At 42.1% G+C, this 12,045-nt stretch overlaps 1 protein-coding gene across 1 annotated transcript in view; it reads left to right on the top strand.

Moving 5' to 3' along the window:
- The window catches only part of RNF168 (ring finger protein 168), a 35,559-nt gene that overhangs the window by 17,087 nt on the left and 6,427 nt on the right, over positions 1-12,045 (top strand). The window contains exon 5 of the mRNA XM_008064227.1: positions 2,087-2,208. Within this exon, the coding sequence (XP_008062418.1) occupies positions 2,087-2,208 (122 nt within the window). The remainder of the gene's footprint in view (positions 1-2,086; positions 2,209-12,045) is intronic.

The following is a 12,045-nucleotide window of genomic DNA, read 5'->3' as shown; positions in this document are numbered from 1 at the left end:
AATCCACTCGCCTCAGCCTCCCAAAGTGCTGGGATTACAGACTGAGCCACTGAGCCCGGCAGGAATTCTTTTTTTTAAAAGGTCTACCACTCAGCCAGGCTTGGTGACTCAGCCTGTAATCCCAGCACATTGGGAGGCGAAGGCGAAGGGATTGCCTAAGCCCAGGGGTTTGAGACCAGCCTGGACAACTTGGTGAGGCCTTGTCTCTACAATAAAGAAAAATTAGCCAGGCGTGGTGGCACACGCCTGTGATTCTAGCTACTTCAACTCAAAAAAAAAAGAAAAAAAGGTCTACCACTCAAATAGTATACCCAAGTTCTGCATTGTATGCCTCTTTTTATGTTTTGTTTTTAAGTGAAAGATACACAATCAGGAGGCTATATCAGGAAAAGACACTGACCAATTAAAAAATAAATAGGATAGGGAAGAAGATATGTGGGTCGTTTGTACCTGTCTTTCAAGTGTCTATCCTAATCCTAGTTTTTACATGTGATCATAAAAGTAGATTTATTGATATTTGAGAGTAATTATATCAACTTTTTAAATAGTGTATCAAGAGACTTATGTGCTGAATGCAGTGGCTCACACTTGTAATCTCAGCACTTTGGGAGGCTGAGGCAAGTAGATTGCCTGAGACTGCAGGTTCGAGACCAGCCCAGGAAACTTGGCAAGACCTTGTCTCTACAATAAGTAAAAAATTAGCCGGGCATGGTAGAGCGCACCTGTGGTTGCAACTACTTGGAGGACTGAGGCGGAAGAATTGCCGGAGGCCAGCAGGTCGACACTGGAGTGACTGTGAGCATGCCACTACACTCCAGCCTGGGCAACAGAGTGAGACTCTGACTCAGAAAAGAAAAGAAAAAGAAACTTATAAGACTGGTACAACAAGTTAATATGTGTGATATTAATTGGTATGGTCTTAAAATTCAGAATTAAATTTTTCTAATGTAAAACTAACTTTTACTCCAAGTATATTCACAGCTCTTTGAATTTTCCCCTGTAGACAAGGTAGTTATGATTATATGAAGTTTTTTATTAGAAAAGTCAGTAGAAATTATCAGCTAATAAGATTAGTGTCCTCATGCCTGTTTTTGTACTTAATAGTGTACGGTAAAAATGTAATTAACAACTGGACATAATGGCTCATGCCTGTAATCTTAGGACTTTGGGAGGCCAAGACAGGAGGATTGTTTAAGCCCAGGAGTTTGAGACCAGCCTCAGCAACGTAATGAGACCTTGTCTTTATAAAAAATAAAAAAATTAGCCAAGTGTGGTGGTGTGTGCCTGTAATGTCAGCTACTTGGGAGACTGAGATGGAAGGGTTGCCTGAACCCAGGAGGTTGAGGCTGTGGTGAGCCATGATCATGCCGTTGCACTTCAGCCTAGGAGACAGAGTGAGAAAATGACTCAAAAAATATATAATTAATTTAGACTAACTTGAATAGTCTTAATTTTGTTTGATTTTTACATGGGCAGTATTCTTCAAAAGATGTATGGAATTTATAAATGTAAATATAATTTATGAAAAATTATGTGGATTCTGACTTAAAAATTAATAGCTTATTTTCTTTTTTTGATTTATTTTATTTTAAAGATGTGTACAATTCAGGATTAGGTATACAAGTTATCATTGTACGGTAAAGTTTGGACCTACCTTTGGTCCCTGCTTTGCTTGATTTAAGATCAGGTACCCTTATTAATGTTGTTTGTTCTCCCACCCCCTGGCAGTTTCCAGCTACTGCCAATTCCTTCCTTACAATATGGTAAATGTACAGGGTTAGCTTATGAGTGAGAACATACGGTACTTAGTTATTTGTTTCTGTGATAAATCACTGAGTATTATAGACTCTAAATCCATCCAAGTTGCTGAGAAGTCCATGTTTGTCCTTCTTTCTGGCTGCATAATATTCCATTGTGTATGTGTACCACAATTTTTATCCAGTCCAACTTCAGTGGGCAGCACGGTTGATTCCATGTTTTTGCTATTGTAAATAGTGCTGCAATAAACATGCATGTGCAGGTATCTAATAGCTAATTTTCTTATAAAATTCCTTCTAATAAGTTTCTTATGCTTTTTCTGTTAAAGAACAATTTCTGTGAGGGAAGTATCTCGGCCTCTCCTTTGAATTCCAGAAAATCGGATCCAGTTACAACCAAGGCTGAAAAGAAAAGTAAGAACAAACTAAGAAACAATGGAGATATTCAGAAGTAAGTGAACATAACTATCAGTTACATATTTACCACTTATTATCTGCCAGTGATTATCAAAGTCTAATCCATGAACTCTGCGTGAAAACCCTGGAGATGGTCTGAGATTGAGGTAAAGTGAGAAGAGAGCAACTCACATACTTAACTCTTGGCTGGCATGAAAAGAGACGGGAAACCTGGCAGACTTTTCATTCAGTTAGTCTTTTGGTAGAATTGCCCTTTTTATCTTGCTTGCTCGGGATCTTTATGTTGTTCCCATTTTCTCACAGTGAACCAGTTGAATTCCTTTTGGTTTAAAGTCAAATGAAAAAAGGACTCATCGCAGATAGGCTCATCTTTATTGAAGTAGTTTACAATTTGGCATCTTGGTCATTCCCCCATTCTCTCCTTTTTTTCAATTTATGCTTCATATTTCTTCTCTGCTATACAAAAAAAAAACATAAGCCAGGTTGTCAGTGATAGAGTGACTTAGTTTCCCCATAGCACCCACCCCCCAGCAGTGGGTAATAGGTAGAGTTGATGGCTTTATGAGGACATAAACGTTCTCATAGTAATTCATAGCTGGAAAACTTAATAACCACAATCTAGATTTGAAAAACATGTAAGGGCTTCTGGTTCAACAGAGTAAATATGTGCTAGTAATTCACCTTCCAAAATTTGTTGATATTCTGGATTTAAGGTAGGAGGAAATGTGGGGTGGCAGAAAATTAAATCAGGCAGCTGCTATTAATAGAAAAAAATAGATGTGACTAATCAGTGGTGTTAATACTGATGGTACACAAAGTAAAAACAAAGAGAAAACAATTAAAAGGATAGAAGTAAGCTGGATGTAGTGACTCATGCCTATAATCCCAGCGCTTTGGGTGGTGGAGGCGAAAGGATTGCCGGAGTCCAGGTGTTCGAGACTAGCCTGGGCAATATGACAAGCCCTCATCTTTACAATAAATCAAAAAATTAGCCAGGTGTGGTGGTATGTGCCTGTGGTTCCAGCTACTTGGAAGGCTGAGGTAGAAGGATCACCTGAATCCAGCAGGTCGAGGCTGCAGTGGCTGTGAGTATGCCACTACCCTACAGCCTGGGCAACAGAGTGTGACTCTGACTCAATAAGTAAATAAATACATAGAATAGAAACAGGTATTTTATATTGAGATATTATTTTTAAGTGTATAACTCATGAATCTTTATATCTAAATGTGTACTTTGAAATACATAAAATTGAAAATTTACTAGAAATATAAAAATAAACTGACTAATGGATTTAAAAGTAGAAGTTGAGAAACTGATGGAGTAAAGTTATACAAAGTTAAAAAACAGATAAGATCTGTTCTCTGGAATATATAAAAACCCTTGTAACTCAACAACAGAAGACCAAAAAAAGCAACTAAAAAATGGACTAAAGCACGTGAATAGACATTTCTCCAAGGATATGCCAGTGGACAATAAGTACATGAAAAGATGTTCAACATCATTAAACATTAGAGAAATACAAATAAAACCATGAGATGATAGCACTTTACACCCATTACGTTGGCTAAAATTTAGAGAAAGGGGAAAATAACAAGTGTTGGCAAGGATGTAGGAAAATCAGAATCCCTGTGCATTGCTAGTGGAAACGTAGAACACCCCAGTTGCTGCTGAAAAGAGTTGATTCCTTAAAAAGTTAAAAGGGCATGGTGTGGTGGTTCATGCCTGTTATCACAACTTTGGGAGGCCCAGTCTCGAGGATTGCTTGAGTGTAGGAGTTCAAGACCAGCCTGGGCAACATAACAAGACCCTGTCTCTGCAAAAATAGAAAACTCTGCTGGGCATGGTGGTATATGCCTTTAGTCTCAGCTACTCAGAAGGCTGAGGTAGGAAGATCACCTGAGCCCAAGAGGTCAAGGCTGTGGTGAGCCATGGTCATGCCACTGAGTGAGCCAGCCTGGGCAAAAGAGTGAGAACCCGACTAAAACTAAAATTAAACAGAATTACCCTATGACATAGCAGTTCTACTTCTGGATCTATGCCCCAAATAATTGAAATCAGGTGTTTAAACAGATATTTGCACGTGAATGTCCATGTCAGGACTATTCAAATAACCAAAAGCTGGGTCAGGTGCAGTGGCTCATGTCTAATTCCAGTATTCTGGGAGACTGAAGAGGGAAGATCACTTGAGCCCAGGAGTTTGAGTCCAGCCTGGACAACATAGCAAGACCTCACCTCTACAAAAAATTATTCAATTTCTGTTTTAGTAGAAGAAAAATTAGCTAGCTGTGGTGGCCCATACCTGTAGTCCCAGCTACTCAGGCATCTGTGATGGAAGGATCGCCTGAGTCCATGAGGTTGAGTCTGCAGTGAGCTGTGATTATGCCACTGCACTTCAGCCTGGGAGATAGAATAAGACCCTGACTTAAAAAAAAAAAAACAACACGAAATAACCAAAAGATGGAAACAGCCCAAATGTTCATCAACAAATGAGTACCTAAACAAAAGGTGATAAATTCATATAATGGAACATTGATCTCTAAAAAGAAATGATGAATTGTGTGATACATGCTGCAATGTGGATTAACTTCAGAAATATGCCAAGTTAAAGAAACCAGATGCAGAAAGTTATATAGTATATGTCCATTATGTGAGATATCTAGAATAGGTAAGTACACAGATTGAAAGCAGATTAGTGGTTGCCAGTGACTAAGGAGAGACAGGAATGGGGAGTGACTGCTTAATGGATAGTGTCTCCTGTAGATGTAAAATGTCTTGCCACTAAGTTGAGCTGGGCACAGTGGCGGTGGCTCAAGCTTGTAATTCCGGCATTTTTGGAGGCTAAGGCGAGAAGATTGCCTGAGCCCAGGGGTTCGAGACCAGCCTGGGCAACTTGGCAAGACCTCGTCTCTACAATAAATAAATAAAAATCACCTGGGCATGGTGGCACACACCTGTAGTTCCAGCTGCTTGGAAGGCTGAAATGGGAGGATTACCTGAGCCTAGCAGATCAAGGCTGCGGTGGCCGTGAGCATGCCACTGCACTCCAACCTGGGCAGTAGAGTGAGACTCTGAATTTAAAAAAAAAAAAGAAAGTAAGTTGAAGTGATGGTTGCACAACCTTGTGAGTGTACTAAGTCATGCAAATGCCTGAGGTGTACATTTTAAAGTGGTTAATAGTATGTGAATTCTACCTCAATAAGAAAAATTTAATAAAACAATTACTAAAGATGTTTTGGTTTTTTTTTTTTTAGTTGGAGTCCCTCTCTGTCGCCCCGACTGGAGTGCAGTGGCACACTTCCGGCCACCGCAGACTCAACCTGCTGGACTCCTGTGATCGTTCACCTCAGCCTTCCAAGTAGCCAGAACTATAGGCGCACACTACCATGCCCAGCTAATTTTTTATTTATTGTAGAGATGAGGTCTTGTCAAGTTGCCCAGCTGGGTCTCGAACCCCCAGGCTCAGGCAATCCTCTCGCCTCGGCCTCCTAAAGTGCTGGGATTACAGGCCGAGCCACTGAGACAGGCCTAAAGTTTTAAAATTAAGAAAAACTTCTGAACAACTCATTGATTAAAGAGTAAGTTTTGTTGGAAATATAGAACTAAAGATACTGTTCATCAAAACTTTTGGGATGTGGCTAAAGCAGTATCTAGAAGGCTTTAAATGCTATATATGAAAGAAGAAAAGGCAACCAGTCCCAATGGCTTAATCCCAGTTACTCAGGAGACTGAGGTAGGAGGACTGCTTGAGCCCAGGAGTTCGAGACCAGCTTGGGTAATACAGCAAGACCCTATCGCCACACACACACAAGAAGAAGAAAGATTGGAAATATATTTTAAGAAACAATAATCTCAAGAATATAGGTTGCAAGTTTAATGGTAGAAAATGAATCGGCATTTGTTTTTTTGTTTTTTTGGTTTTTTTTTGAGTCGGAGTCTCATTCTGTCGCCCAGACTGGAGTGCAGTGGCCGCTCCCAGCCACCACAGCCTCGACCTCTTGGGCTCTGGCGATCCTTCTGCCTCAGCCTTCCGAGTAGCTGGAATTACAGGTGTGCACTACCATGCCCCGCTAATTTTTTTTATTTGTTGTAGAGATGAGGTCTCGCCTGCCCAGACGGGTCTCGAACCCGCGTATTCAGGCAGTCTACTCACCTTAGCCTCCCAAAGCCACGGGATTACAGGCTGACCCACCGAGCCCGGCAGGGCATTTGTTTTAAATTAACTTTAAATATAAAAGCATGAGATGATCATTCTTAACAAAGTAGTAATAGAAGTAAACGTTTTCTACCTTTTGATGACTATGTACCACAGACTTACAACAGATGTCATACTTTATGGTAAAATGTTGGAATCATTCCTTTTTTAAGTTCAGGATTGCATAAGAGTGGCCTGCTACTCATCACCTCTTTTCATAATTGTACTAGGGGTTTCAGTCTGTACAGTATGACAATAAAGAGAAATTTAATATCAGTTTGGAAAGGAAAGAAAAAGAAGCTGTTGTTATTCAGAGGTAGGGTAATTATCTATATAGAAAACTCGAGAGTTCAATTGCTGGGCACAGTGGCTCAGTCCTGTAATCCCAGCACTTTGGGACAACGAGGCAGGAGGATTGCTTGTGCCCAGGAGTTCAAGACCAGCCTGGACAACATAGCGATTTTCTACAAAAATCAAAAAAATATCCGGGTATGGTAGTGCACACCTGTAGTCCCAGCTAAGACAGAAGGTTTGCTTGAGTTTAGGAGTCCAAAGCTGTGGTAAGCTATGATCATGCCACTGCACTACAACAGCCTGAGTGACCGAGGGAGATCTCTACTCAACAAAAAAAGAAAGAAAACCCAAGACCGGGCATGGTGGCTCACACCTATAATCTCAGCACTTTGGGAGGCTGAGGTGAGAGGACTGCTTGAACCCACGGGTTTGAGACCACTTTGGGCAACTTGGCAAGACCTCATCTCTACAGTAAAATCAAAAAATTAGTCGGGCATAGTGGCACATGCCTGTAGTTCTAGCTACTTGGAAGGTGGAAGCAGAAGGATCTCCTGAGGCCAGGAAGTTGAGACTGCGGTGGCCGTGAGGGTGCACAGCACTCCAGCCTCGGTGGCAGAGTAAGACTCCAACTCCAAAAAAAAAGAAAAAAAAAAACCCAGAGTTCATAATTACATTTTTAGAATTAATAAGAGTTTAGCAAGGTGACCAGGTATAAAATCGGTAAAGTCAGTTGCAAAATGTAGCTTTAATAATCTGTTTATAATAGTATCAGAAAACAAAAAAAAACTAAATAGCCAAAATTGTAGTAGAAATACATTTATTGACCTGTGAATTTCTAAGACCTGTGAAGAAAATTATATTTTTTAAATAGTATTCATGGATTGGATGGTGTCTAATACTATATTATTGATAAATGTCAGATCTTCAAAAACTGATTGATAGATTCAAATTAGAATCCCAGCCCCCTTTTTTTTTTAATTGATACAGATTTATCCAGTGTATATTGAAGAGAAAGGACCGTTAGATAGTTCTGAAGAAAAATGATCGAGGATGTATGCTTCATGTGATTAAACTTAGGTGATTTTTTTTGTTTTTTTTTTTTTTGAGTTGGAGTCTCACTCTGTTGCCCAGACTGGAGTGCAGTGGCTGCTCCTGGCCACCGTAGCCTCGACCTGCTGGGGCTCTGGCAGTCTTTCCACCTCAGCCTTCCAAGTAGCTGGAACTACAGGCACATGCTACCACGCCCGGCTAATTTTTTAAAAAATTTATTGTAGAGATGAGGTCTCACCAAGTTGCTCAGGCAGGTCTCGAACTCGTGGGCTCAGGCAATCCACTCACCTCGGCCTCCCAAAGTGCTGGGATTACAGGCTGAGCTACCGAGCCTGGCCAATTTAGGTGATATTTACACAGGGATGGATAGATGTATTAACTGAAGCAACAAAATAGCTTAGAGACATGCCACAGTTACAGTGTATAAACAAAATCATAAAGCTTCATGAAGACAATAAAGGAAAGTATCTTTAGGAATTTTGAAAGAACAAAAAATACCAGACTGTGTTGAGAATATTTATGAAAGCACCTTTAGAGAATGGCAAGATAAGCTGCAGATTTCAAGAGGTTTTTTTTGTTTTGTTTTGTGTTTTTGAGTTGGAGTCTCACTGTCACCCAGACTGGAGTGCAGTGGCCACTCCCGGCCACTGCAGCCCCGACCTCTTGGGCTCCGGCGATCCTTCCACCTCAGCCTTCCGAGTAGCTGGAATTACACGCACGTGCTACCACACCCGGCTGATTTTTGATTTATTGTGGAGATGAGGTCTCGCCAAGTTGCCCAGGCGGGTCTCAAACCCGCGGGCTCAGGCAATCCACTCACCTCAGCCTCCCAAAGCACGAGATTACATGCTGAGCCACCGAGGCAGCTAAGAGGTTTTTTTAAATGACAAAGCATTACTATTAAAGAATACCTAAGCTAGGCTCGGTGGCTCAGCCTGTAATCCCATGCCTTTGGAGAGGCTGAGGTGAGTGGACTGCCTGAGCCTACAGCTTTGAGACCCGCCTGGGCAGCGAGACCTCATCTCTACAATAAATAAAAAAATCAGCCGGGTGTGGTAGCGCATGCCTGTAATTCCGGCTACTGGAAGGCTGAGGTGGAAGGATCGCCGGAGCCCAGCAAGTCGAGGCTGCGGTGGCTGGGAGTGGCCACTGCACTCCAGTCTGGGCGACAGAGACTCCAACTCAAAAAAAAAAAAGAATACCTACCAGGCCAGGAGCAGTGGCTCACGCCTATAATCCCAGCACTTTGGGAGGCAGAGGTGAGAGGATTGCCAGAGCCTGTGACTTTGAGACCAGCCTAGGCAACTTGGCGAGACCTCATCTCTACAATAAATCAAAAAATTAGCTAGGCATGGTAGCGTGTGCCTGTAGTTCCAGCTACTTGAAAGACTGAGGCAGAACGATTGCCTGAGCCCAGCAGGTCGAGGCTGCAGTGGCCGTGAGTGTGCCACAGCACTCCAGCCTGGCCGACAGAGTGAGAGACACCAACTCAAAAAATAAGTCACATTTTAAAAAATTGGTTATATATGAGGGAGAAAATGGGAATGGACAGGGTTGATAGCATATATTTCCTGTGTTTCTGTTTATTTTTTAGAGTGAGCATGTATTCATATATTACCTTTTATAAAGACTATCCAGCCGGGCATGGTGGCTCAAGCCTGTAATCCCAGTACTTTGGGAGACTGAGGTGAGAGGATTGCCTGGGCCCAGGGGTTTTAGTTCAGCCTGAGCAACATAGTGAGACCTGGTCTCCACAATATTTAAAAAAAAATGTATCTGGGCTTGGTGGCATACGCCTGTGGTTCCAGCTACTTGGAAGTCTGAGGCAGAAGGATCACCTGAGCCCAAGGCTGTAGTGGCTGAGTGTGCCACTGTACTCAGACCTGGGTGACAGAGTGAGACACCAACTTAAAAAAAATACATCCAAGAGAGTTAACGGATCTTTTTTTTTTGAGTTGAAGTCTCACTTTGTCACCCAGCTGGAGGACAGTGGCATGCTCCCTGCCACTGCAGCCTCAACGTGCTGGGCTTAGGCAATCCTTCTACCTCAGCCCTCCAAGTAGCTGAAACTACAGACACACGCCACCATGCGTGGCTAAATTTTTGTTTTATTGTAGAGATGAAGTCTCGCCAAGTTGCTCAGACTGGTCTCGAACCCATAGGCTCAGGCAGTCCTCTCACCTTGGGCTCCCAAAACGCAGGGATTATAGGCTTGAGCCACTGCACCTGGCCAAGTTAGTGAATATTTTCTGATTCCATTGGTATAACAGTGATACCTGGGTACTAATACACTTGATAACTAGTGGTGCAGCAGTGGCATTGGCAGAAGGAATTCTACAGCCTTGGGAAATAAAATTAATGAGACTAAACCTGTACTTCTGTTTTTCTCTTATCAACTTAAAACGTTCTTGTTCTCAAAAGTGTAGAGTAAATAGGTTGATGTAACTCAATATGTGGCTTAGATACTCTTGTTTGCCTATAAGGGGATATTCATTTGTTTTTTATGTGAGATCTTTGTTTAGATTTCATTTTTCCTTATGCTTCTCCTAGGTACTTTTGATACAGTGTAACTTATAATTTTGCATATTATTTGTCATAAGACATTTTTTTGTCTGAGTCTCACTCTTTCACCTAGGCTGGAGTGCAGTGGCACAGTCACAGCTTTTTGCAGCCTTGACTATCCTGTGCTCAGGTAGTTCTTCTACCTCAGCCTCTCGAGTAGCTGGGACTACACTACCATACCTGGCTAATTTTTTATTATTTTATTGTATTTTAATTTTTTTTTTTGTGAGTCAGAGTCTCACTGTCACCCAGATTGGAGTGCAGTGGCACACTCACAACCACCCCAGGGTCGACCTGCTGGCCTCAGGTGACCCTTCCACTTCAACCTTCCAAGTAGCCAGAACTATAGGCAAGCTCTCCCACATCCTGCTAATTTTTTGATTTATTGTAGAGACAAGGTCTCGCCAAGTTCACTGGGCTGATCTCAAACACGTGGGCTCAGGCAGTCCTCACACCTCAGCCTCCCAAAAGTGCTGGGATTACAGGCTTGAGCCACTGTGCCTAGCCATTTTTATTTTTTATGAAGACAAAATCTGATCTCAAACTCCTGGGCTCAAGCAGTCCTCCTGCCTTGGCCTCCCAAAGTGTTAGTATTACAGGCATGAACTGCCATACCCAGCCCATTTTTTTTCTTTGATTATAAAAATAATAGCTATTTTTTGAAAATTACCCAAAGTTACCACCAATTGAAAATAACCAACATTTTGGGAGATTTCTGCCATTTTTAAGCATAGTTATGTATATGTTTGAATATTTTGCAGTCTTGAAAATAAAATTGACCGGGCTTGGTGGCTCACACCAATAATCCCAGGGCTTTAGGAGGTTAAGACAGGAGGATGCCTTGAGGCCAGGAGTTTGACACCAGCCTGGGAATGTAATGAGACCCTATCTCTACAAAATACACTTTTAAAAATTAGCCTGTTGTGGTGGTACATGCTCGTAGTTCTAACTTCTCTAGAGTTTGAGCAGGTGAATCTTATGTGCCCAGGAATTTGAGGCAGCAGTGAGCTGTGATCACACCACAGTACTCCAGCCTGTGCAACAGCGTAAGAGCCTGTTTCTAAAAATATATGTACAGTTAGTCCCCTACATACAAACTTTCAAGTTACGAACTTTGAAAGATTTAAACCTTTTTGCATGTCTGATCACGTTAAGTTAGTTCATGTATCTGGCACACATTGTCATTTGCATGCATCCTCTACAAGGAGTTGTACATTTGTGTACTTTACAGTACTGTATAGGGTACAGTAGGAAAATATATATTTCAAGCCTAGGATGTCCAGAAGCTTGTGTAAAAGCAACAGTGATGTAGCTGGTACAGTATACCCAGTTGTTAGTTGGGTACCTGGGCTAACTGTGTTGGACATATGAACAAATTGTACTTAAAAATGCACTGTCAGAACAGAACTCATTTGTATGTAGAGGTCCTTTTTTTTTTTTTGAGTTGCAGTCTCACTCTGTCACCCAGGCTGGAGGGCAGTGGCACACTCCCGGCCACCACAACCTCAACCTGCTGGGCTCAGGCGATCCTCCCGCCTCAGCCTTCCAAGTAGCCGGAACTATAGGCGCGTGCTACCATGCCCTGCTAAGTTTTTATTTATTGTAGAGACGAGACCTCGCCAAGTTGCCTGGGCGGGTCTCGAACCCATGGTCTCAGGTAGTATACTCGTCTCAGCCTGCCAAAGGGCTGCGATTACAGGCTGAGCCACTGAACCTGGCCTTTTTCCCTTTCTTTTTTTTTTGAGTTGGAGTCTCACTCGGTCACCCGGACT

The sequence above is a fragment of the Carlito syrichta genome, unplaced genomic scaffold, assembly GCF_000164805.1.
Source record: "Carlito syrichta isolate Samal-C Ts95f unplaced genomic scaffold, Tarsius_syrichta-2.0.1 Scaffold307240, whole genome shotgun sequence".
NCBI classification, from domain to species: domain Eukaryota; kingdom Metazoa; phylum Chordata; class Mammalia; order Primates; family Tarsiidae; genus Carlito; species Carlito syrichta.
This window is presented reverse-complemented; position numbering and strand designations above follow the sequence as displayed.